At 47.6% G+C, this 27,705-nt stretch overlaps 1 protein-coding gene across 2 annotated transcripts in view; it reads right to left on the bottom strand.

Moving 5' to 3' along the window:
• Positions 1–27,705, bottom strand: part of NAE1 (NEDD8 activating enzyme E1 subunit 1) — a 79,042-nt gene that overhangs the window by 44,967 nt on the left and 6,370 nt on the right. For both annotated transcript variants that reach the window (XM_063945544.1, XM_063945545.1), the window contains 6 exons: positions 18,873–18,933; positions 17,634–17,664; positions 16,998–17,069; positions 15,863–15,942; positions 15,670–15,779; positions 9,615–9,724 (listed from right to left, as the gene is read on the bottom strand). In XM_063945544.1, the coding sequence (XP_063801614.1) occupies positions 9,615–9,724; positions 15,670–15,779; positions 15,863–15,942; positions 16,998–17,069; positions 17,634–17,664; positions 18,873–18,933 (464 nt within the window). The remainder of the gene's footprint in view (positions 1–9,614; positions 9,725–15,669; positions 15,780–15,862; positions 15,943–16,997; positions 17,070–17,633; positions 17,665–18,872; positions 18,934–27,705) is intronic.

Below are 27,705 nucleotides of genomic sequence, written 5' to 3'. Positions count from 1 at the left end.
AGAATAGGCCACGGAGGACTAGGGGCCCAGTTTTCAGCTGAGTTTCCTTTCTCTGCATAGAGGACCTAAAAGAAGCTCGGGCTCAGTTCTCTAGGTTTTCCTTCTATTTCAGCCCGCTAAAGACAGAGTTAAGTGGAATAATCCGTCGCCTGTAAATGCTGAAGTCCGGTTTTGGCGTCTACATGAGGGGGGGCGCTAAGGCAATTAGCTGCTGATTTGAGGAGGGCCTTTCGTAAGACCCCATTACCCTTAGTAGCTCATACTAAATCGCCTATCTGGGAGAAGCTGCTGTGGATGCTGGGGTCTTGGCTTCTATGGTTTCTGCATCAGAGTGGGCGCGTGAAGGGCTCTCTGGCTGCGTACCTGGTGAGCCAACATTAACTCCAAAAGGCCTTAGAACCATTGCACTGTTCAGGGGATGTTCTTTTTGGACCAGAGTAAGAAAAGATTGTCGCCACCTTAGCAGCATCCAAGACGGCTTTTTTCCCATCAGCTGCACCACCTAGAGCTAAGACCACATATTGTTCCTATCGTCCTCAGCAAAGGTCAGACGCCCTCTAAATATCAGGGTGCTTCCTCAAAGTGATCTTATCAACCTTGGACTACCAGGTGGCCTCCATCCCGGGAGACCGGCTTGTGTCATTTGACGAAGTTTGGAAAGGAATCGCATTGGGGGCATGGGTCAGGGGCGTCTTCTACACACGGATACGCTCTAACCTTCTGGAAACGCCCTCCAAGCAGGTTCTTTTCCACCGGATTTTCAGAAAATCCGGGACAAGGCAGAAGCTCTTAGGGGATTTGTGCGTCCCTTTCTGGCCCCTGGAGTCATTCTCACGCTAACCCCCTCTCAATGAAATACAGGCTTCCACACAAGCCTCTTCCTAGTACGGAAGCTGGATGGTTCATTTCTGCCTATTCTCAACCTAAAATGCATTGAACCGGTACCTTTGATTCCCCAGGTTTTGTATGGAATCTATTTATTCCATTATACTAGCACTGGAACCAGGGGATTTTATGACATATCTGCACATTCAGGATGCCTATCTTACATCCCTATCAGGGAGGCACATCAACGCTTCCTCAGGTTTGCTAGCCGGACACATGCGTTGTCAGGGGGTAAGGATTCTTCCTTGCCTCAAGGACCTGCTGCTTCCAGCACAGTCGCTGAAACTCTTATCCAACCACATGCTGGACATTGGACCTTCTACAGTCTAACGGCTGGATGATCAATTGGCGCAATTCCGCATCAACTCCTTCCTAAGGAATGTTGAATCCACTACTGGATTCTCACTCTCAATCGGTAAAGTCTGTTCCTTAATTAGCACCCTCAAGCTCAGGGCTATCTATAGGGCCCTTTACCAGTGGAGGGGCAGTCAAACAATGCAACAACGTTCGCTTACATCAGTCACAAGGGTGGCACTCTCTGCAGTGGCGCTATGTAGGAAGCCAGTTCCATCCTCCGCTGGGCAGAGCACCGCGTTCATTCCAGGCTTCCAAAATTGGGAGGCGGACTTCCTCAGTCGCCAGGACGTTTATTACGGCGTATGGCCTCTATGTCCAGATGTATTTCAGACGCTAGTCAGCCTTTGGGGTCATCCGGACATAGACATGATGGCATCTCGACACAGCCATCATGTTGCAGTACTTCTCTCGGACCTAGTATCGCAGGGCTTTTCTTGTGGATGTTCTGGTCGTAGCATGGGCGTTTCCGCTTATCTATGTCTTCCCCCCTTCTCGATGATCACCAGAGTGCTTCACAAGTTTAAGCTAGTGCGAGGCACGATTCTTGTGACCAAGGATCTCCGCCCCACTGCGCCTTCCTCTGCAGCCAGTTCTCTGGTCGCAGGGTCTGTGTTCCATCTGGATCTTGGCCAACTTGCTTGATAGCGTTGCTCTTCAGACCCCCGTCTTGAGAAAAATAAGATTTTAAACCTACCGGTAAATCTTTTTCTCGTAGTCCGTAGAAGATGCTGGGGACTCCGTAAGGACCATGGGGATAGACGGGCTCCGCAGGAGACATGGGCACTTTAAGAAAGACTTTGACTCTGGGTGTGTACTGGCTCCTCCCTCTATGCCCCTCCTCCAGACCTCAGTTAGAGAAACTATGCCCAGAGGAGACGGACAGTACGAGGAAAGGATTTTAGTTAATCCAAGGGTAAGATTCACACCAGCTACACCAATCACACCGTATAACTTGTGATATACTATCTAGTTAACAGTATGAAAAAACAACATATCATCGGTCCAAAACCGATGAAACTATAACATAACCCTTATGTAAGCAATAACTGTATACAAGTCTTGCAGAAGTAGTCCGCACTTGGGACGGGCGCCCAGCATCCTCTACGGACTACGAGAAAAAGATTTACCGGTAGGTTTAAAATCTTATTTTCTCTAACGTCCTAGAGGATGCTGGGGACTCCGTAAGGACCATGGGGATTATACCAAAGCTCCCAAACGGGCGGGAGAGTGCGGATGACTCTGCAGCACCGATTGAGCAAACAGGAGGTCCTCCTCAGCCAGGGTATCAAACTTATAGAACTTTGCAAAGGTGTTTGACCCCGACCAAGTAGCAGCTCGGCACAGCTGTAGTGCCGAGACCCCTCGGGCAGCCGCCCAAGACGAGCCCACCTTCCTAGTGGAATGGGCCTTAACAGATTTTGGTAACGGCAATCCTGCCAAAGAATGCGCCTGCTGAATCGTGTTACAGATCCAGCGAGCAATAGTCTGCTTTGAAGCAGTGCCGCCAACCTTGTTGGCTGCATACAGGACAAACAGTGCTTCTGTTTTTCTGATCCTAGCCGTTCTGGCCACGTAAATTTTCAAAGCCCTGACCACATCCAGGGACTCTGAATCCTCCAAGTCACGTGTAGCCACAGGCACGACAATAGGTTGGTTCATATGAAAGGATGAGACCACCTTAGGTAGGAGTTGAGGACGGGCCGCAATTCCGCTCTATCCATATGGAAAACCAGATAGGGGCTTTTATGTGATAAAGCCGCCAATTCCGAAACTTGCCTAGCCGAAGCCAAGGCTAACAACATGACCACCTTCCAAGTGAGATATTTCAACTCCACTGCTTTAAGTGGTTCAAACCAATGTGACTTAAGGAAACTTAACACCACGTTAAGGTCCCAAGGCGCCACCGGAGGTACAAAAGGAGGCTGAATATGCAGTACTCCCTTCACAAAAGTCTTTACTTCAGGTAAAGAGGCCAATTCCTTTTGAAAGAAAATGGATAAGGCCGAAATCTGAACTTTAATGGAGCCTAACTTTAGGCCCAAATTCACTCCAGTCTGTAGGAAGTGAAGAAAACGGCCTAGATGGAATTCTTCCGTAGGAGCATTCCTGGCCTCACACCAAGAAACATATTTACGCCATATTCGGTGATAATGTTTAGATGTCACGTCCTTCCTAGCCTTTATTAACGTAGGAATAACCTCATCCGGAATACCTTTTTCCGCTAGGATCCGGCGTTCAACCGCCATGCCGTCAAACGCAGCCGCGGTAAATCTTGGAACAGACAGGGACCTTGCTGTAACAGGTCCTGCCTTAGAGGAAGAGGCCACGGATCTTCTGTGAGCATTTCCTGCAAATTCGGATACCAGGTCCTTCGTGGCCAATCCGGAACAATGAGTATTGTTCTCACTCCTCTTTTTCTTATTATCCTCAACACCTTGGGTATGAGAGGAAGAGGAGGAAACACATAGACCGACTGGAACACCCACGGTGTCACTAGGGCGTCCACAGCTACCGCCTGAGGGTCTCTTGACCTGGCGCCATACCTTTGCAGCTTTTTGTTGAGACGGGACGCCATCATGTCTATTTGGAGCAGTCCCCACCGACTTGCAATCTGCGCGAAGACTTCTTGATGAAGTCCCCACTCTCCCGGATGCAGGTCGTGTCTGCTGAGGAAGTCTGCTTCCCAGTTGTCCACTCCCGGAATGAACACTGCTGACAGAGCGCTTACTTGAGTCTCTGCCCAGCGAAGAATTCTGGTGGCTTTCGCCATTGCCACCCTGCTCCTTGTGCCGCCTTGGCGGTTTACATGAGCTACTGCGGTGACGTTGTCTGACTGGATCAGAACTGGTCGATCGCGAAGTAAGATCTCCGCTTGACGTAGGGCGTTGTATATGGCCCTTAGTTCCAGGATGTTGATGTGAAGACAAGTCTCTTGATTTGACCAAAGGCCTTGGAAATTTCTTCCCTGTGTGACTGCTCCCCAACCTCAGGGGCTCGCGTCCGTGGTCACCAGGATCCAGTCCCGAATGCCGAACCTGCGGCCCTCTAGAAGGTGAGCACTTTTCAGCCACCACAGGAGAGAGACTCTGGCCCTGGGGGACAGGGTGATCCGCTGATGCATTTGCAGATGTGACCCGGACCATTTGTCCAATAGGTCCCATTGGAATGTCCTTGCATGAAATCTGCCGTAGGGAATGGCTTCATATGTCGCCACCATTTTTCCCAGGACTTGAGTGCAATGACGTATTGACACTTGTTTTGGCTTCAACAGGTTCATGACTAGAGTCATGAGTTCCTGCGCTTTTTCTGTCGGAAGAAAAATCCTCTTCTGGTCTGTGTCCAGAATCATGCCCAAGAAGGGCAGACGAGTTGTAGGATTCAGCTGCGATTTTGGAATATTGAAAATCCAGCCGTGTCGCTGTAACACAGTCAGTGAAAGTGAGACGCTGTTCAGCAACTTCTCCCGTGATCTCGCTTTTATGAGGCGATCGTCCAAGTACGGGATAATTGTGACACCCTGTTTGCGCAGGAGCACCATCATTTCCGCCATTACCTTTGTGAAAATTCTCGGAGCCGTGGAAAGCCCAAACGGCAACGTCTGAAATTGGTAATGACAATCCTGTACCGCAAATCTCAGGTACGCCTGATGAGGAGGATATATGGGAACATGCAGGTATGCATCCTTTATGTCCAGAGATACCATAAAATCTCCCCCTTCCAGGCTGGCGATGACCGCTCTGAGCGATTCCATCTTGAACTTGAACTGTTTTAAGTAAAGGTTCAGGGATTTTAAATTCAAAATGGGTCTGACCGAACCGTCCGGTTTCGGGACCACAAACAGAGTTGAGTAGTACCCCTTCCCTCTTTGAAGCAGGGGAACCTCTACCACCACTTGTTGAAGACACAATTTGCGAATCGCATGTAACACTATCTCCCTTTCCAGGGGGGAAATCGGTAGGGCCGATTTGAAAAACTGGCGAGGAGGCACCTCTTCGAATTCCAGCTTGTAACCCTGGGAAACAATTTCTATTGCCCAGGGATCCACCTGTGAGTGAACCCAGATGTGGCTGAACAGTCGAAGACGTGCCCCCACTGGGGCGGACTCCCTCAGGGGAGCCCCAGCGTCATGCGGTGGATTTTGCAGAGGCCAGGGAGGACTTCTGTTCCTGGGAACTAGCTGTGTTATGCAGCTTCTTCCCTCTGCCCTTACCTCTGGCAAGAAAGGACGATCCACGTACTCTCTTGCTTTTATTGGAACGAAAGGACTGCATTTGATAATGAGGCGCTTTCTTAGATTGTGAGGGAATATATGGCAAAAAATTTGATTTACCTGCCGTAGCGACGAGGTCCAAGAGGCCCTCTCCAAACAATTCCTCACCCTTGTAAGGCAACAACTCCATATGTCTCTTGGAGTCGGCATCACCTGACCACTGTCGGGTCCATAAGACACGCCTAGCAGAAATAGACATAGCGTTTTTCCTGGAACCCAGTAAACTAAGGTCTCTTTGAGCATCCCTCATATATAAGACAGCATCTTTTATATGCCCTAGGATCATTAAAATGGTATCCTTATCAAGGGTCTCAATATCCGCTGATAATGAATCTGTGCATGCTGCTACAGCACTACAAACCCAGGCCGACGCAATAGCCGGTCTGAGTAACGTACCAGAATGTGAGTAAATGGACTTCAAGGTAACCTACTGCTTGCGGTCAGCAGGATCCTTGAGGGTAGCCGTATCTTGGGATGGAAGCGCTATCTTTTTTGATAAGCGCATCAAAGCTTTGTCTACCCTAGGGGAGGATTCCCACCGGATTCTGTCCTGCGACGGGAAAGGATACGCTATTAGAATTCTTTTGGGAATCTGCAGTTTTTTGTCTGGAGTTTCCCACTTCGCATAATTCGTTCAGCTCATGTGATGAGGGAAAGGTGACCTCAGGTTTCTTTCCCTTATACATGTGTACCCTCGTGTCAGGGACAGGGGGTTCCTCAGTGATACGCAAAACATCTTTTATTGCGATAATCATATATCGAATACATTTAGCCACCTTTGGCTGTAATTTTGCATCATCGTAGTCGACACTGGAGTCCGAATCCGTGTCGGTATCTGTGTCAACTATTTGGGATAGTGGGCGCTTCTGAGACCCCGAAGGTCCAGGCGACATTGGGACAGGCATGGGTTGACTCCCTGACTATACCCCAGCTTCAGCTTTGTCTAATCTTTTGTGCAATAAATTAACATTAGCACTTAAAACATTCCACATATCCATCCAGTCAGGTGTCGGCACTGCCGACGGAGACCTAACATTCATACACTCCCCCTCCTCCTTAGGTGAGCCTTCAATCTCAGACACACCACACACAGGGAAGCTCTTTTCTGAAGACAGGTTCCCCACCAGGCCCTTTGGAGACACAGAGAGAGAGTATGCCAGCACACACCCCAGCGCTATATGACCCAGGAAAAAACACAGTATGTTTACCCAGTAGCGCTTTTGTTATGTATATGCGCCAATTATGTGCCCCCCCTCTACTTTAAAACCCTTCTTTCACCATGTGTTAAGCAGGGGAGAGTCCGGTGAGCTTCCTCTCAGCGGTGCTGTGGAGAAAAATGGCGCTGGTGAGTGCTGAGGGAGAAGCCCCGCCCCCACGGCGGCGGGCTTCTGTCCCGCTTAAATTTCTCAATGACATGGCGGGGGCTCTTTATATACATGTACAGTGCCCAGCTGTACATGTATATATCTATATATGCCACAGGAGAGGTTTATATATTACAGTGACCGAGGTGTGCGAGGTGAATGGGAGCAATGGCGCACAGCTGCAGTGCTGTGCGTTACCTCTATGAAGATCAAGGTGTCTTCTGCCGCCTCTGATGTTCTTTTCCTCAATACTCACCCGGCTTCAATCTTCCGGCTCTGCAAGGAGGACGGCGGCTCTGGGACGGACGGCTAGGGTGAGACCTGCGTACCAATCCCTCTGGAGCTAATGGTGTCCAGTAGCCTAAGAAACAGAGCCCTGAAACTCAGAGAAGTGGGTCTGTTTCTCTCTCCTCAGACCCTCGATGCAGGGAGTCTGTTGCCAGCAGTCTCCCTGAACATAAAAAACCTAACTAAAATGCTTTCTTTACAGGAAACTCAGGAGAGCTCCTGAAATGCACCCAGTCTCCACTGGGCACAGTATCAAACTGAGGTCTGGAGGAAGGGCATAGAGGGAGGAGCCAGTGCACACCCAGAGTCAAAGTCTTTCTTAAAGTGCCCATGTCTCCTGCGGAGCCCGTCTATCCACATGGTCCTTACGGAGTCCCCAGAATCCTCTAGGACGTTAGAGAAAAAAGTTTTCTGGGAGTGTGATATGAACTCTGCTATCACTCATAAACCGCCTCCCTCCAAGTTTCTAGACTCTTTTCTTTTTTGCAGTCAGGGTTGGACTTAGGACTCAGTCAACTGTACTAAAAGGTTCAGGTATCGACCCTACCTATTTGCAACGCCAACTTGCCTCATTGCAGGTCGTCAGAATGTTTTTGCAGGGCGTGCTCCATGTGCAGCCATGGTGGGTCTTCGTTGGATTACATGGCTGACTTTCATCCTACTTGCGTTGCGTCAGCCCTACAGGTGTCCGACTTAAGCACTTTGTTTTAGCGTTCTCCATTTCTCTTCTTTCATGATCACAGGGCAGTACTCTGCCCTCGTATGGGTTTCTTACCCAAGGTAGTATCTCGATTCCACATCAGTCCGGAGATTGTGGTACCTGCTTTCATTTCTCCGCCTGCTTTTCCGAAGGGGGTGTCGCTGGATCTCGTGGGAGCTCTCCGTGTTTACATGGACTGGACCTAGGCTGTCCGTAGGTCGGATTCCTTGTTGGTCCTGTACAATGGGGGTAATTCAGAGTTGATCGCAGCAGCAAATTTGTTAGCAGATGGGCAAAACCCTGGGGGTCATTCCGAGTTGTTCGCTCGTTGCCGATTTTCGCTATATTGCGATTAGTCGTTTACTGCGCATGCGCAAGGTTCGCAGAGCGCATGCTCTTAGTTATTTTACACAAAAGTTTGGTATTTTACTCACGGCATAACGAGGTTTTTTCATCGTTCTGATGATCATACTGTGATTGACAGGAAGTGGGTGTTTCTGGGCGGAAACTTGTCGTTTTCTGGGCGTGTGCGAAAAAACGCTGGCGTTTCTGGCAAAAACGCGGGAGTGTCTGAAGAAACGGGGGAGTGTCTGGGCGAACGCTGGGTGTGTTTGTGACGTCAAACCAGGAACGAAACTGACTGAACTGATCGCAATGGCTGAGTAAGTCTCGAGCTACTCAGAAACTGCTAAGAAATTTCTATTCGCAATTCTGCTAATCTTTCGTTCGCTATTCTGCTAAGCTAAGATACACTCCCAGAGGGTGGCGGCTTAGCGTGTGCAATGCTGCTAAAAGCAGCTAGCGAGCGAACAACTCGGAATGAGGGCCCATGTGCACTGCAGGTGTGGCAGATATAACATCTGCAGAGAGTTAGATTTGGGTGGGTTATTTTGTTTCTGTGCAGGGTAAATATTGGCTGCTTTATTTTTACACTGCAATTTAGATTTCAGTTTGAACACACCCCACCCAAATCTAACTCTCTCTGCACATCTTATATCTGCCCCTCTATATCTGTGTGTGTGCCGGTCTTCCTTCTCCTTCGCCTCGCTCCTGCCATGGGCTTGCTACTGTAACTGGTTGGCTGGAGGCGGGGTATAGAGGAGAGGGAGCCTGAGCATTCTGGGAAAAATTTTTATCTGTTGGTTGCCCAGACTGTCCTCTCCAGACTATACCCCAGTGTTCCCTGTGGCCTCTACTGACGTGAAGAAAAGGATTTAACAAGGTAAGACCATAAATCCTATTTTTGTTATTTGTTTTTTTAATGAATGCATCAAATAATTCATTTACTGTACCCAATTCTTTCATTTTTAAATGTGTGTATATTGAATTCAACAGCCAGCAAACCCATTGTTAGACATTAATATATACCGAAGCCTGTGTATTATCGAGCTAAATCTCATACCTGGAATACACCGATAGTACTTAGGTGCTTCTCTATCTGGCATAACTCTGAGGCAGTCCACAAACCATAGGTTATGACCGTCCTTTCTTGTGTGCGCCAAAACAGAACTGCTTTGCACACACCACAGATTGGTGTATTATCTCTATACTACTACCATACCTTTTACTTTGCATGTCACTGTCCGCACGCTGTTATTCATGTTCTATCATTGAACAGTTTCATTTACTTTACTTTTCTCTACAAAGTTAAAATACCTTATGCTAAGTTAAATAAGAGCAGGCACACAAAAATCTATATTGACATTTCACAGCATAATAAATCAATATATATGTGGAATTGCAGTTTTACCTTTCGGTCCATGTGATCCAGGTCATAGAGTTGGAGATGATCCTTCAGTTCAAAGAATGGCTGGTCCAGTCTCAGATCCTCTAACGCATTATCAGGATGGGATTCTATAACTGGGACATCCAAGGAAAAAGCAATTACATACAGGTTTATTTACATTATTTATTGGTCCTGGTTCCCATATATCTGTGTGCCTTATGTTTATTATTATCATTATTACTAATAATCAAATAAATGGCAAATACCGACATTCATTTTTAGGTTTAGGTAGCAGATTTACTATAACACCTATCACCTACAAAATTCCCAGCCTACTGAGCACATCGTGAAGGGTTGTGTTACCTGTACATTGTAAGTTTGCTATCACTCAGGTGTTAATGTTAGATCTATTTACACTAAATGTACCACTTTAGTAACAGTTTACCCTACCAGTAACCTTGGGAAGTATTATTTTGCTATGAGACAGTTACTAGTGTTTATATGCCAACCTCTATTTTTTTTAATAATTATCTTTAGTATCAAAGTCGAAAAATATCATGATTCACATGCCTTGTACTAACCCCATGCACATGCCCGCTGCGCCTGCACACGCTCTGCCGTGCGTTTGTATATTCGCACTTAGCGTAATGGAGCTTCTACGGCCGTGCACTTTGGCGCGTGGTATGCGCATTTACGGTAGAGTTTGTGAGCGTCTAGCGGGCGACTCGATCGCAACATATTTAACTCATATAGAGTGTTTTATAGTTAATATTCCCCCAGACAACGTCAGCAAGTATGTTAAGTTTAAACGGTTCTTGGACAGAGAGATTCCTCTTTACATGCTAGGAAGGCTCAGATAAAGGTTGAAAGGTGGTGTTTAGTATCCAGCTGTAGGGTATTTAAGGGTTATATTCCTATGATAGTTAGGAAAGATTCGCATATTCCTGCGCAGAAGTAGAAAATAGATAAATTGTATTTAAAATAAATTACAAATAAGTGCAGGGTAAGTGAATGGAATTCAGTCATTTCTTTCCCACAGACTGAATTCAATGGCCTTATTTACACTAAGCTTTGAGATTCTATGAAGAGGGCTTACACCTTTGTTTATGAATAGGGCCAGGTTTCTCTCCAGAATAATGAGTGCTGAGTTGTCATTGTGCCAACTGAAGGAGGGGACAGTGGGGTAAACAAAGCCCAGAGATAGAGTTTGTTTGGAAGATCCGAAACAATAGCTACCCACAACAATCCAGACAGACAGGAATTTGGAATACTAACAAGTCCTAGTCATCACCCACTTCTTGAACTAACCAATGGCCCCTGGTGCAGGACATGTCCCACCCCCTAACCAATGGAAAAAGAGCACACAGTGTCTATTGTAGTATGTCTTGAGCTAGTGAATAAATATAGCTTGCAACAGGCTTTGACACACAAGACTCTGAAGGCTTTCTCCTTGATAGCTGAGGACGGAATGCAGGTTGCGCCGGCGAAACATTCTCACGTATGTATATTTCTCTGTAGCCATTTTGTTACCTTTTTGTGTATGCCATTCATTCTCAATCTGTGTACTTGTATTTGCGATCGCTTTGCAAATGTTTGTTTTTCCTCGTTATTCTGTTTAGATATTGATGTTAGGACTGTAGTGTATAAGCTGTAATTGTTTTCCCCTTTTTATACTAAAAGAATCTTCTATGAAGGTGTTGGAACCTTACCAAGTTTTGTGTATTTCACCATTTATTACTAAGGGTTTCTGAGCATCTCAATCGCTCAAACAGCTTGCTTAATAACAAGGTTAACCAGTGTTACATCATTGCAGTATCTCAGTACTAAGGTTTATAGTATAAGCATATTCTGTGTTTAAGGTTTAAAAGGTTATTGACTGTGTGTGCGCTCGCTGTGTGTATTCCGTACACCCAGTGCAGCGTGTGTACGTTACTTGCGTACCACGTGCAAAGTCTTTATACGCAAATAGCGTACAAAGTGCGTAGCACGTGCACGTGGTTTAGCGGCCATAACGGCTTCACGGTATTAGTACATAGCTTATGTTCAAAGGTAAATATTTGACTTTATCAATTAGATTGTCAAGAATGTTAGTTTTTGTTTCTTCTTCAGGGTCCACAGGGCTCCACAGGGAATACCTTGGGGTGTAGGTGGTCGGATAGGGCCAGGCACCAAACAGTTAAAGCTTTAACAGTTCCCAGGATGATCCGGTGCTTCTCCCTATACCCCGCCCACAGCCCAGGCTATTAAGTTTTGTTGCCGGCAGGAGCCAAGTGCATCTTTAACAGTGGGGCTGCTATTAAGCAGCCTCAAGCTTTATTTTAGGATTTACTTTATTTTCTTTTTACTTCAGACAGAACTAGCAGCGCTAGGTAATCCTAAGGATACCAGCGCTGCTGTTCCATGTACTCCCTGCTGGCGCCGCAACACCAGAGAGTGGACTGGTGATCCCGGCAGGGCTCCCCTCAGGACATTGTACAGAAAGGTTTGTGTGCATCTTGCTATATCCCACCTAACCAGCCGGCCTCTCCAGCTCCTTTTAGGATCCCCCACATGGGCTTTCTTTTCACAGGTGTTGGAACAGATTTCGGACCGATTAGCAATCCCTGCGGTTTGTTCCCCCTATGGGATTCCCACAGCAGGTACACCCTGCTATATCAGTCACTGCTATTTCCCCTTCCTGGGTGGATGTGCCATCTATCTCAGTACAGAGTCTAGCTACTAGCTCTGCTACTTTTCAACAGATGTTACAGGGTGAAAGACCCTTACCCACTAAGGCAACTAGGCGTGCTGAGCCATCCTCAGTCTATGCAGCTTTCAGATTCCGAGGTGTCCTCTGGGGAGGCAGAGGACGCAGATGCCTCTCTCACCGAGCCCCCCCTCCGGGGAGAAGGAGCATCAGTCTACATTGCATATACCTGCGCTAGTGAGTACCGTCAAAACCATCCTTCAAATAGAAGAGGAGGAGCCTGCTCCTAAACTAAAAGCCCACTTTTTAAGCTCCAGGAGGTCGTTGAGGTGGAATTTCCTCAGTCAGATCAGATTACTGAACTCATGCCTGAAGCTTGGAATACCCTGGTAAAAAGTTCCAGCTACCAAAGCACCTGGCTTCTTTTTACACTATCCCAGCTGTTGATTGTGCTAAGTGGGAGGTTTCCCCTGCAGCAGATTCCCATGTGGCACGTCTGGTTAAAATCGCTACTTTACCTATCTCCACAGCATCTTCCCTAAAGGAGACTACAGATAGGAAGATTGAAGCCTGTCTCAAATCTATTCTCTTACAGGCGCTATTACTCGACCGGCTATGTCGACTGCCTGGGTGGCTCAAGCCAATGAGAGCTGGGCAGAGGCTCTGGAGGAAAGTCTTCCCACATCTGTCCCACATCTCGAATATCACAGATACAGCCTCCTACTTAGGTGAAGCTACTTTGAATACTGGGTTCCTGGATTCCAAGGCGTTGTCTACTCCGGTGGTAGCCAGTCGCATCATCTGGCGATACTCATAGAAAGTTGACACGAACTCTAAGAAGGCCCTGGAATCACTGCCTTACACTAGGGAGATACTGTTTTGTGCAGAACTGGACAAAATTTTGGCTACTCTGGCAGCCTCTAAAACTGCTTTCCTGCCCTCAGCATCTACCCCGAGGCCTCGGACATCTTCCTTATGGTCTGTTCACCCCCAGGGCAAAGCTAAAGGACAGTCCTGCCCTCGGCAGTTGGCTTCCACAAAGGCCTCCAAGCCAAGGGACAAGCACGCCACCTGACATGGCAGGACTCCTCCTATGGGACCACAGGGCGGGAGGCAGACTTCTTCAGTTTGCACAACCCTTACGTTAGACCACAACAGACGCCTGGGTGCAAGAAGTGGTCTCTCATGGGTAGGCTCTCTCATTCCTGAGATGCTCCCTCACTCTAGCAGTTCTTTTAACACAGACCCTCCATCAGCCCCAAACAAAGCCCTGGCCCTCCAGAAGGCCATTAAATCCCTACTGTATTCGGGGTAGTAAGCCCTGTTCCTTCGTCAGTGAGGGATGGGTTTTTACTCTATCCTTCTCTTGGTTCAGAGACCCAATGGGTCTCATCAGCCTATCTTCAACCTCAAATCCCTGAACAAAGTTTATCAAAGTACCCAGGATTCGTATGGAAACCCTCCAATCCATTGTCCTGGCTATTGAGCCTGGAGACTTTATGTCGTCTCTGGACATTCAGGTTACCTACATGTTCCTATAGCCCTTTTCTTCAGTAATTTGTAAGGATTGCAGTCCTCCGGTTGCATTTCCAATTTCGGGTACAGCACTTTGGTCTTTCTACTGCTCCGAGGGTCTTTAGCAAAATCATGGCCGTGAAGACGGTCCAGCTTCGTTATTAGGGGATCAGAATACTCCCATACCTGAACGACCTGCTCATTCTGGGACACTCTCTGGAGGTGCTTTACCTCCATCTTCAGCTGACTATTGCCTTTCTGCAAACACAAGGCTGGCTAATCAACTGGAAAAAGTCATCCCTGATGCCTTTGCAAAAGATGTTTTAACTGGGAGCTCTCCTGGATTATCAGGTACAGCAAATTTTTATACCAGCAGACAAGATTGTGAAAATTACTTCACAGCCAAGTGTCAATCCACTCAGTGTCAATCTTGAGGTCCATAGTCTCTACCTTCGACATGGTGGGGTACGCCTAGTTCCACTCCAGACCCTTTCAATTCCTGATCCTCTCTAGATGGAATGGGCAGTTGCATCTGATCAGATGCCAGACGATGGTTCTCTCTCTGGAGGTTCGACCGTCCTAAGTCTGGTGGCTACAGACGTCTCTCTTGGACCCTTCTGGAGCACGGATTGGGTACTTCTCACCACGGATGCCAGTCTCGGCGGATGGGTTCTATGCCTTTGATACTTTTGTCTCTCAGGATGCTTCATTTGGACACCATATTCTCCTCTCAGCTCAGGAGTTTCCCCTCCCTTGAATAACTGCATTGAGACATCTCCAAGGTATTCCATGCAGAGCCCTACTGACCCTGAAGAAGAAAAGGAGAGTTATGGTAGACTTACCTTTGTTAACTCTCTTTCTTCAAAGTCCATAGAGTCCACAGGGCAACCACCGTGACGCACCTTGCTTTTATGGTTTTTTCCTCTTGTTCACCGTTTCCCTTCTCTGTTGTGTGAGAGTGTGATTCTTCCTTCTATCCTATGCTGCTTTGGGCTTGTTACGAAAACGGAATAGCCTGGGCTGTGGGCGATGTATAGGGGGGGGGGGGGGGGGGGGAGGACCGGAGCATCCCTGGTGCTATAAAAGTTTCAACTGTTTGGTGCCCAGTCCTATCCAACCACCTACACCCCAAGGTTAACAAAGGTAAGTCTACCATAACTCTTTTTTGTATTATATCAAATATGATCATATATTATTCTTTGCCTTGTATTAGTCTTTGAATAGAGTGCAGTATTTAGAGGCATTGCTGTTTTTTTATTGTTATTATTAACATTGAGGTCTTCTGAACACCTAACGACTCCATACCACAGTCTGCTGCTGTAGCCCCATTTCATGCATTTCCTTCTCACAAACGCATCCGGCACAATTTAGAAAAACTATACTCTAACCTACTGATTCCCAAACTCAGTCCTCAAAGATTCCTATAACAGTACCTGGAACCACTTCCAAGTGGAAGTGGCAACTGGAACCACTTCTTCCAGGCTTCTACCTTGGGCACCGGGAACTGCCTATTTCTGAGTATGTGTGGCCCCTTTTCTGCAACACCTCCTGGGTAGTGTCAGCTAATTCCCACTGGATCTTAACTATGGGCCAGCCTGCATTGGTAGCTGCCAAAGGCTTTTAGCCTGGAGATACTGGGTTTAATCAAGAACAGAATATCATTTTAGGTAGTGCTGCTGTAGTCTATTCAAAATTGCGCCAGGTGCATCTACAACATTTGAAACTGGCACCCTTTACAGTACGGCCTGTTTGAAAATGGTGCCACGGCACGAGTGCCGCGATCACGATTTTAGACACATGGGCCGGATCTCTGGCAAAATGCCAAAAACATTTGACTTTTTTTTTTTTTTACCATAAAAATACAAAAAACAATCTTACTCGTATGTTCCTTTACAATAATTCTCATGTAGCCAATAAAACCATAAGTCCGGCAAATCAACAGAGGAATATTATAGTTCCAGAGGGATTCAGCCAAGTGCAGCAAAGAGCTAAAACAAACAGACAGATTAGTGAGATTAGAAGTCACATAACTGAACGCCAGGCTCGCAGATCTTGGCGAATGCAGACGCACCTCTCTGGCAGCTGAGTGGCGATCACTAAAGTGAACTTGCAGAAGAAAGATGGATCATTATCTAGAAGCTTGTCTGGGTTCTGCAAAATGGAAGGAAGTTATCACTTTAATTAAAGCATTACATAGCCTCTAAACACTTGACTGGCTAATATTTTTTCCCAAAACAGAGATGGCCAAAAAATCAGTTCATTGATGATTGGAAACGTTGCACCCAGCAGCCCTCGCACATTGAGATTTCTGACTGGTCGCATCTGAGGCAACAAAGCCAGGCAAGTGGCTAAAGAGTTTTTCCGAGGACAGAGAAATTTTAAAGGAGTGTGCACTGTAATGAGTATGGGCCTGATTCAGAACTGGACGCTAATGCTTACGCTACTGCCATCCCTTACGCAGAATAAGTGCGAAAACATGCAAATGCTAGTTTAAGCCTTTCCCACATGTACGAGCGTGAGCTGAACTGTGCAAAACGTGAAATGGCCACTTATCTGAGCACTATGCAGATCCGCCAGTAGGTGTGTGCACTCCGACATCGATGCTGCATCCATCCAAAATCGACTGCTCAAGTAAGTCCTGGATCGCGCAGATTGAACCATGTAACGTTTACCAAGTATAGCCACTGTGGCAGTGGTACTGCGAGAGAGAACCGCCTCTTTGTGTGTTTAAGTTTGGTTACTGTCCAGATTTACAAGTGCTCTGCAGTGGTCTTCTCATCTCATTGTGATTATGTAACTGGGTGCTCTTATCGCAAATGCAGTACACGCGTGCGCAGTAAAGGTCACCGTGAATATTAGCAAAACACTGGCCATCTGAGAAAAAGAAACGCCACTGCGTCCAATTCTGATTCGGGCCCTATGTGCATATAATAAGTGACTTTCTGCCACAATGTTCAGCTCAGCAGTCACACGCCGATCAGGAGCAATTCCTGTAATTCTAAGACATCGTTTCTGCTCCTCTCCCCTCCAAATCTGCCCAAGACGGCCGCAGCAAAAATGTACATTTCCAAACGAATTAACACATTGGATTACTTTTTTTTTTTTTAAACGGATGAGGATAGCCTATGATATTATAACATAACATATACAGTACAACAATCTGGTATGAGACAACAATAATCGTTTACTGATAAACATCTGCAAACCTCAGGAATGAAGTGTCCTGTGACGTCTTCATTTAGTTCTTGCAAAAGCTCCATGGTGGATTGGGCCCGATTCTGTTAATGAAACATGACGTATTACAAGCATTTATGAGTAAGCCGCGTGAAGCAGCAGAATAAGCACAGGATCTTGTAAGCGCTATAATAATATAAATAGTATATATAGGGCTGGGGTCATTTTTATACGATGGGAGTGAAGAGCTTTTCCAGGACGGAATATTGCAGCCAGAGACATGGAAAGTGTTTCCTTGTACCCCACAGAGATGAACAGGAAAACGTGCAACGTCAATGGTACAGAATATGGCGGATAAGTGCCCAGCCCAGTATCACTGCCATAGTCAGTAGCACATCGCACTGAGATGAAACAGCCCCACAGAGTCCTCTGGAGTCTGAGAGTTTCATCAGTCTGATCCCCACTGTACCAAGTCCCACTCTGATAAAGTGAGAAGTCTGTCCCAAACCCATATGCCCGTACATAATGACCTGAGAATCACCTGACAGATCTGGGAACCGTGCCAATGAGCAACAGCTGCTCCATTACATGTGGTGTAGCAGGTGGGCACTTTGTAAATTGATTCCACCGATTACCATTTATTTCAAAATAAAACAAAAAAATCTTACCTTCCCGATACTTCTTCTCTCGAGGAAAAAGCTGGAGGGAGAGAGATTTATATTAACTCACGCAACAGGAAAAAGAGCACTTAACACTCTACAAATGAAGCCATTTACATTGCACCACAGTGTGCGTCTCTTTGTTAGCTAGTTCCACTTGCAAGTGGCTAGAGCAGGCACTCTCAATCGCGTTCTTCAAGGCACACTAACAGTGCAGGTTTTAGTGATATCCAGCTTTCCGCACAGATGGTTAAATCAAAATAGCTGAGATACTAATTAAGTCACCTGTGCTTAAGCCTGGATATCACTAAAACCTGGACTGTTAAGCCGGGTACACATTAGAAGATACGCTCTATGAGCAATATCGTCTCGTGTTTGTTCTTGACTCCCGGGTTAACGATATAGTGCGTACACATGAAACAATATCACCAACAATATCATTCAGTGACATCACCCTGCCGACGGGCCGAGCATGCAGTTTTAGACTATATAGTCCAAATTTCCCTGCACAGACGGGGTCGTTAATGACCTGCAGGAGCGCACATCGTTAATGATACAGTGCGTACACACTAGACAATATGTACAAAAATATTGTTAACGGTATCGTTAAAAACTCTTGTCAAATGTGCACCCAGCTGTAGTGTGCCTTGAGGACAGAGGTTGGGAAAGCCTGGGCTAGAGCAATCTATAGCCAACCCAAGCATTACACTGTTCCTATACACAGTATGGTGATTTTGTGAGGACTATTCTGCAACAAAAGCTAAGTGGTTCAGACCAAGCACTGATCAGGCTAGGCAGTAAGCCGTGACCGGGACTGCGATCATTAGCCAACAGGAAACATCAAGTCCGTCACTGCACAAGTGTTACAGACTGGGGTTCAACACATGTGGCTACAGATCCTGTTGTTCACCAATGGTCACAAACAGCAGAAACGTAACATGAACGGTCAGTGCAAACATTCAGCAGTAAAGCTGCTTTGCAGAAGCTGATTGGTAACAATAATCATCTCCTCCAGTCTTTAGTAGGTGTGAGACATCTCCCCCCAGGAATCACTGTGCTGAAGGAAGACACACGGGCCCTGCCAGTAATGTAAGGAGGCATCAGTCACTGTGATCTACATGGACTTCCATCCTACATTCCAGCTGGAGAGCATTGCTCACACCCCTGACATGTCACTAGTCTCTATAACTTATATAAAGCACCTGTATTGTGTTATGGCATGTCTCATCATTGTGAGAGCAGACTTACTTGTTGCCGACATCCTCCGCGCTGACTACATTACCGTCCACAATAGTGAAGGAGCCAATACCTGGAACACAGACCACACGGGATGAAGCGTTTACATGTAGGTCCTGTTGTTTTATGTAACAGCATGTAAGGGTGAAGTATAGAGAGTGACACATACTGTAGATAGATATAAGTATGTAATGATAAGCAGTAAATGGGGCAGAGGCTTTCCCATAATATCATAGCACTCAGCAGGGTAATTCCAGTCATACACTACCCAACAGTCCAATTGTTGTATCATGTGACACACACAAATCAATGTGGCAGATAGGCATGGTCGCTGTGTACCTCAGGCAGGGTGGTATACAGTGGGCATAATAGTGGTATGCGGTGTGTAAAAATAAGAATTTACTCACCGGTAATTCTATTTCTCGTAGTCCGTAGTGGATGCTGGGAACTCCGTAAGGACCATGGGGAATAGCGGGCTCCGAAGGAGGCTGGGCACTCTAGAAAGATTTAGGACTACCTGGTGTGCACTGGCTCCTCCCACTATGACCCTCCTCCAAGCCTCAGTTAGGACACCGTGCCCGGACGAGCAGACATAATAAGGAAGGATTTAGAATCCCGGGTAAGACTCTTACCAGCCACACCAATCACACCGTACAACTCGTGATACTATATCCAGTTTGACAGTATGAAAACAACTGAGCCTCTCAACAGATGGCTCAACAATAACCCTTTAGTTAACAATAACTATTTACAAGTATTGCAGACAATCCGCACTTGGGATGGGCGCCCAGCATCCACTACGGACTACGAGAAATAGAATTACCGGTGAGTAAATTCTTATTTTCTCTGACGTCCTAGTGGATGCTGGGAACTCCGTAAGGACCATGGGGATTATACCAAAGCTCCCAAAAGGGCGGGAGAGTGCGGATGACTCGCACCGAATGAGAGAACTCCAGGTCCTCCTCAGCCAGGGTATCAAATTTGTAGAATTTTGCAAACGTGTTTGCCCCTGACCAAGTAGCTGCTCGGCAAAGTTGTAAAGCCGAGACCCCTCGGGCAGCCGCCCAAGATGAGCCCACCTTCCTTGTGGAATGGGCATTTACAGATTTTGGCTGTGGCAGGCCTGCCACAGAATGTGCAAGCTGAATTGTACTACAAATCCAGCGAGCAATAGACTGCTTAGAAGCAGGAGCACCCAGCTTGTTGGGTGCATACAGGATAAACAGCGAGTCAGAGTTTCTGACTCCAGCCGTCCTGGAAACATATATTTTCAGGGCCCTGACAACGTCTAGCAACTTGGAGTCCTCCAAATCCCTAGTAGCCGCAGGCACCACAATAGGCTGGTTCAGGTGAAACGCTGACACCACCTTAGGGAGAAATTGGGGACGAGTCCTCAATTCTGCCCTATCCATATGGAAAATCAGATAAGGGCTTTTACATGATAAAGCCGCCAATTCTGACACTCGCCTGGCTGAAGCCAAGGCCAATAACATGACCACTTTCCACGTGAGATATTTCAGATCCACGGTTTTTAGTGGCTCAAACCAATGTGATTTTAAGAAACTCAACACCACGTTGAGATCCCAAGGTGCCACAGGAGGCACAAACGGGGGCTGAATATGCAGCACTCCTTTCACAAATGTCTGAACTTCAGGTACTGAAGCTAGTTCTTTTTGAAAGAAAATCGACAGAGCCGAGATCTGTACTTTAATGGAGCCTAGTTTTAGGCCCATATTCACTCCTGCTTGCAGGAAATGCAGAAATCGACCTAGTTGAAATTCCTCTGTTGGGGCCTTTTTGGCCTCGCACCATGCAACATATTTCCGCCATATGCGGTGATAATGCTTTGCCGTAACATCTTTCCTGGCCTTAATAAGCGTAGGAATGACTTCTTCCGGAATACCCTTTTCCTTTAGGATCCGGTGTTCAACCGCCATGCCGTCAAACGCAGCCGCGGTAAGTCTTGGAACAGACAGGGCCCCTGTTGTAGCAGGTCCTGTCTGAGCGGTAGAGGCCACGGGTCCTCTGAGAGCATCTCTTGAAGTTCCGGGTACCACGAGAATGGTGTTTACTCCTCGCTTTCTTATTATTCTCAATACCTTTGGTATGAGAGGCAGAGGAGGGAACACATAAACCGACTGGTACACCCACGGTGTCACTAGAGCGTCCACAGCTATCGCCTGAGGGTCCCTTGACCAGGGGCAATATCTTTTTAACTTTTTGTTGAGGCGGGACGCCATCATGTCCACCTGTGGTTTTTCCCAACGGTTTACCAGCATCTGGAAGACTTCTGGATGAAGTCCCCACTCTCCCGGGTGGAGGTCGTGTCTGCTGAGGAAGTCTGCTTCCCAGTTGTCCACTCCCGGAATGAACACTGCTGACAGTGCTAGTACATGATTCTCCGCCCATCTGAGAATTCTTGTGGCTTCCGCCATCGCCATCCTGCTTCTTGTGCCGCCCTGTCGATTTACATGGGCGACTGCCGTGATGTTGTCTGACTGGATCAGCACCGGCTGGTGTAGGAGCAGGGATTTTGCTTGACTTAGGGCATTGTAGATGGCCCTTAGTTCCAGAATATTTATGTGAAGGGAAGTCTCCTGACTCGACCATAGTCCTTGAAAGTTTCTTCCCTGTGTGACTGCCCCCCAGCCTCGAAGGCTGGCATCCGTGGTCACCAGGACCCAGTCCTGTCCATCTTTCCCAGGACCCGCGTGCAGCGATGCACTGATACCTGTTTTGGTTTCAGGAGGTCTCTGACTAGAGATGACAACTCCCTGGCTTTCTCCTCCGGGAGAAACACTTTTTTCTGGACTGTATCCAGAATCATTCCCAGGAACATTAGACGTGTCGTCGGAACCAGCTGTGACTTTGGGATATTCAGAATCCAGCCGTGCTGGTGCAGCACCTCCTGAGATAGTGCTACTCCCACCAACAACTGTTCCGTGGACCTCGCTTTTATTAGGAGATCGTCCAAGTACGGGATAATTAAAACTCCCTTTTTTCGAAGGAGTATCATCATTTCCGCCATCACCTTGGTAAATACCCTCGGTGCCGTGGACAGTCCAAACGGCAGCGTCTGGAATTGGTAATGGCAATCCTGTACCACAAATCTGAGGTACTCCTGGTGAGGATGGTAAATGGGGACATGCAAGTAAGCATCCTTGATGTCCAGGGATACCATGTAATCCCCCTCGTCCAGGCTCGCAATAACCGCCCTGAGCGATTCCATCTTGAACTTGAATTTTTTTATGTATGTGTTCAAGGATTTCAAATTTAAAATGGGTCTCACCGAACCGTCCGGTTTCGGTACCACAAATAGTGTGGAATAGTAACCCCGGCCTTGTTGAAGTAGGGGTACCTTGATTATCACCTGCTGGGAATACAGCTTGTGAATTGCCGCTAGCACCGCCTCCCTGTCTGAGGGAGCAATCGGCAAGGCAGATTTTAGGAACCGGTGGGGTGGAGACGCCTCGAATTCCAGTTTGTACCCCTGAGATACTATTTGAAGGATCCAGGGATCCACCTGTGAGCGAGCCCACTGATCGCTGAAATTCTTGAGGCGGCCCCCCACCGTACCTGGCTCCGCCTGTGGAGCCCCACCGTCATGCGGCGGACTTGGAAGAAGAAGCGGGGGAGGACTTTTGCTCCTGGGAACCTGCTGTTTGTTGCAGTCTTTTTCCCCTACCTCTGCCTCTGGACAGAAAGGACCCGCCTTTTCCACGCCTGTTTTTCTGGGTCCGAAAGGACTGAACCTGATAAAACGGCGCCTTCTTAGGCTGTGAGGGGACATGGGGTAAAAATGCTGACTTCCCAGACGTTGCTGTGGAAACTAGGTCCGAGAGACCATCCCCAAATAATTCCTCACCCTTATATGGTAACACTTCCATGTGCTTTTTTGAATCTGCATCTCCTGTCCACTGGCGAGTCCATAAGCCTCTCCTAGCAGAAAAGGACAATGCACTTACTTTAGATGCCAATCGGCAGATTTCCCTTTGTGCATCTCTCATATATAAGACTGAGTCTTTTATATGGTCTATGGTTAACAGGATCGTGTCTCTGTCTAATGTGTCAATATTTTCTGACAGTTTATCTGACCACGCAGCGGCAGCACTGCACATCCAAGCTGACGCAATAGCTGGCCTAAGTATAATGCCTGTGTGTGTATATACAGACTTCAGGTTCGCCTCCTGCTTTCTATCAGCAGGTTCCTTGAGGGCGGCCGTATCCGGAGACGGTAGTGCCACCTTTTTAGACAAACGTGTGAGCGCTTTATCCACTCTAGGGGGTGTTTCCCAACGTGACCTATCCTCTGGCGGGAAAGGGAACGCCATTAGTACCTTCTTAGGAATTACCAATTTTTTATCAGGGAAAGCCCACGCTTCTTCACACACTTCATTTAATTCATCTGATGGGGGAAAAACTACGGGTAGTTTTTTCTCTCCAAACATAATACCCTTTTTAGTGGTACCAGTAGTTATATCAGAAATGTTTAACACCTCTTTCATTGCCTCAATCATACAGTGAATGGCCTTAGTGGGCATCAGGTTTGACTCATCGTCGTCGACACTGGTGTCAGTATCCGTGTCGACATCTGGGTCTGCTTGAGGTAGCGGGCGTTTTAGAGCCCCTGACGACCCATGCGACGCCTGGGCAGGCACGAGCTGAGAAGTCGGCTGTCCCACATTTGGCATGTCGTCGATTTGCTTATATAAGGAGTCTATACGTGCACTCATTACTTTCCATAAGCCCATCCACTCAGGTGTCTGCCCCGCAGGGGGTGACATCCCTTCTAAAGGCATCTGCTCCGCCTCCACATCATTATCCTCATCAAACATGTCGACACAGCCGTACCGACACACACACAAGGAGTGCTCCGAATGAGGACAGGACCCACAAAAGCCCTTTGGGGGGGACAGAGTGAGAGTATGCCAGCACACACCAGAGCGCTATATAATGCAGGGACTAACTAAGTTATGTCCCCTATAGCTGCTTTTTATATTATATATGTATTGCGCCCAAATTTAGTGCCCCCCCTCTCTGTTTTTACCCTGTTCTGAAGTGTAGACTGCAGGGGAGAGCCAGGGAGCTTCCTTCCAGCGGATCTGTGAAGGAGAAATGGCGCCAGTGTGTCTGAGGGAGATAGCACCGCCCCTTTTCCGCGGCCTATTCTCCCGCTTTTTTCTGGATTCTGGCAGGGGAATTTACCACATATATAGCCTCTAGGGCTATATATTGTGGTATTTTTGCCAGCCAAGGTGTTTTTATTGCAGCTCAGGGCGCCCCCCCCCCCAAGCGCCCTGCACCCTCAGTGACCGGAGTGTGAAGTGTGCATGAGGAGCAATGGCGCACAGCTGCAGTGCTGTGCGCTACCTTGGTGAAGACTGATGTCTTCTGCCGCCGATTTTCCGGACCTCTTCTTGCTTCTGGCTCTGTAAGGGGGACGGCGGCGCGGCTCCGGGACCGAACGCCAAGGACTGGGCCTGCGGTCGATCCCTCTGGAGCTAATGGTGTCCAGTAGCCTAAGAAGCCCAATCCGGCTGCAAGCAGGCGAGTTCGCTTCTTCTCCCCTTAGTCCCTCGCTGCAGTGAGCCTGTTGCCAGCAGGTCTCACTGAAAATAAAAAACCTAAAATTATACTTTCTTTCTAAGGGCTCAGGAGAGCCCCTAGTGTGCATCCAACCTCGGCCGGGCACGAAATCTAACTGAGGCTTGGAGGAGGGTCATAGTGGGAGGAGCCAGTACACACCATGTAGTCCTAAATCTTTCTAGAGTGCCCAGCCTCCTTCGGAGCCCGCTATTCCCCATGGTCCTTACGGAGTTCCCAGCATCCACTAGGACGTCAGAGAAACAGTGGTTCCCAAACTGGGTGCAACGGGCTGGTGGTCCATGACCAAATCAAATTATATATGGTCCGTGCGATAGGCAAAACCAAAGATGGTTTCACAATAAAAAAAATTTGGCCTAAGGGTGCAGTGAAAATAAAATGCTTCTCCACTCGGGAGTCCGTGATTCAAAAAAGTTTGGGAAGCACTGGTGTAAGACAGTCTTAAGGGCCCTACACATTGTCCGATTCGCCGCCGAGCTGCCCGACGGTGGGGGGGCAGTGACGGGGGGAGTGAAGTTTCTTCACTCCCCCCATCCCCCGGCTCCATAGAAGTGCAGGCAAATATGGACGAGATCGTCCATATTAGCCTGCAAGCACAGCCAACGGGGCACCAGCGATGAACGAGCACGGGGCCGCGCATTGTTCATCGCTGGTGCCTCCACACTCAAAGATATGAACGGTATCTTGTTCATTAATTATTCATTATTAATGAACAAGATCGTTCATATCTTTGAGTGATATCGCCCAGTGTGTAGGGTTTATTAGGTGAGGTGGCAGCCTGCACCTGCCAATTATACTGATCAGTCACATTACAAATGTAAGTGCATTAATTAGGAAATATCTCAGCTGTGATAAAACATTTCTGGAACCACAACAGGATTTATGAGAAAGGATTATATTTAAAACAGAACACTATCCACGCAACATATAAACAGCGCTGTCTCTGTATATACCAGTGGTTCCCAAACTGGGTGCCTTGGGGCACTTGCAGGGGTGCCCTGGGTTGATGGTCCAGGACCAATTCAAATTATAGTCAATGTGATTGGCAGTCACCAGCACTGGTTTTGCCTATCATAAAACGTGTGCGAATCGTTTCTCAGCACATACCTGACCATAAGGACGACATATAAACACACTGCACTTCATTCAGACCTTTTTTCCCCAGAATTTCTCCATTATCCCCCTTTCTCTATCGTCCTAAGTGGATGCTGGGGTTCCTGAAAGGACCATGGGGAATAGCGGCTCCGCAGGAGACAGGGCACAAAAAAGTAAAGCTTTACTAGGTCAGGTGGTGTGCACTGGCTCCTCCCCCTATGACCCTCCTCCAGACTCCAGTTAGATTTTGTGCCCGAACGAGAAGGGTGCAATCTAGGTGGCTCTCCTAAAGAGCTGCTTAGAGAAAGTTTAGTTTAGGTTTTTTTCTTTACAGTGAGTCCTGCTGGCAACAGGATCACTGCAACGTGGGACTTAGGGGGAAAGTAGTAAACTCACCTGCATGCAGAGTGGATTTGCTGCTTGGCTACTGGACACCATTAGCTCCAGAGGGATCGAACACAGGCCCAGCCGTGGAGTCCGGTCCCGGAGCCGCGCCGCCGACCCCCTTGCAGATGCTGAAGCGTGAAGAGGTCCGGAAACCGGCGGCTGAAGACTCCTCAGTCTTCATAAGGTAGCGCACAGCACTGCAGCTGTGCGCCATTTTCCTCTCAGCACACTTCACTGGGCAGTCACTGAGGGTGCAGAGCGCTGGGGGGGGGCGCTCTGAGAGGCAAATATAAACCTTATACAAGGCTAAAAATACCTCACATATAGCCCATAGGGGCTATATGGAGATATTTAACCCCTGCCTGACTGGAAAAATAGCGGGAGAAGAACCCGCCGAAAAAGGGGCGGGGCCTATCTCCTCAGCACACGGCGCCATTTTCTGTCACAGCTCCGCTGGTCAGAACGGCTCCCAGGTCTCTCCCCTGCACTGCACTACAGAAACAGGGTAAAACAGAGAGGGGGGGCACATTAATGGCTATATATATATATATATTAAAGCAGCTATAAGGGAGCACTTAATATAAGGATATCCCTTGTATATATAGCGCTTTGTGGTGTGTGCTGGCAGACTCTCCCTCTGTCTCCCCAAAAGGGCTAGTGGGTCCTGTCTTCATTAGAGCATTCCCTGTGAGTTTGCGGTGTGTGTCGGTACGTGGTGTCGACATGTATGAGGACGATATTGGTGTGGAGGCGGAGCAATTGCCAAATATGCAGATGTCACCCCCCAGGGGGTCGACACCAGAATGGATGCCTTTATTTGTGGAATTACGTGATGGTTTATCTTCCCTTAAACAGTCAGTTGAGGACATGAGGCGGCCGGACAATCAATTAATGCCTGTCCAGGCGCCTCAAACACCGTCAGGGGCTGTAAAACGCCCTTTGCCTCAGTCGGTCGACACAGACCCAGACACGGGCACTGATTCCAGTGACGACGGTAGAAATTCAAACGTATTTTCCAGTAGGGCCACACGTTATATGATTTTGGCAATGAAGGAGACGTTACATTTAGCTGATACTACAGATACCGTAAAACAGGGTATTATGTATGGTGTGAAAAAACTACAAACAGTTTTTCCTGAATCAGAAGAATTAAATGACGTGTGTGATGAAGCGTGGGTTGCTCCTGATAAAAAGTTGATAATTTCAAAAAAGTTATTGGCATTATACCCTTTCCCGCCAGAGGTTAGGGCGCGCTGGGAAACACCCCCTAAGGTGGACAAGGCGCTCACACGCTTATCCAAACAAGTGGCGTTACCCTCTCCTGAGACGGCCGCACTTAAGGATCCATCAGATAGAAAGATGGAAGTTATTCAAAAGAATATATACACACATGCAGGTGTTATACTACGACCAGCTATAGCAACTGCCTGGATGTGCAGTGCTGGAGTAGTTTGGTCAGAATCCCTGATTGAAAATATTGATACCCTAGATAGGGACAATGTTTTACTGTCGTTAGAACAAATAAAGGATGCATTTATCTATATGCGTGATGCACAGAGGGATATTTGCACACTGGCATCTCGGGTGAGTGCTATGTCCATTTCAGCCAGAAGAGCCTTATGGACACGACAGTGGACAGGCGATGCGGATTCAAAACGTCACATGGAGGTTTTGCCGTATAAAGGGGAGGAGTTATTTGGAGTTGGTCTATCAGACTTGGTGGCCACGGCTACTGCCGGGAAATCCACTTTTTTACCTC

Source organism: Pseudophryne corroboree, chromosome 11 (assembly GCF_028390025.1).
Source record: "Pseudophryne corroboree isolate aPseCor3 chromosome 11, aPseCor3.hap2, whole genome shotgun sequence".
Lineage (NCBI taxonomy): Eukaryota > Metazoa > Chordata > Amphibia > Anura > Myobatrachidae > Pseudophryne > Pseudophryne corroboree.
The sequence above is the reverse complement of the archived record's forward strand: the minus strand, read 5'-3'. Positions and strand labels throughout refer to the sequence as shown.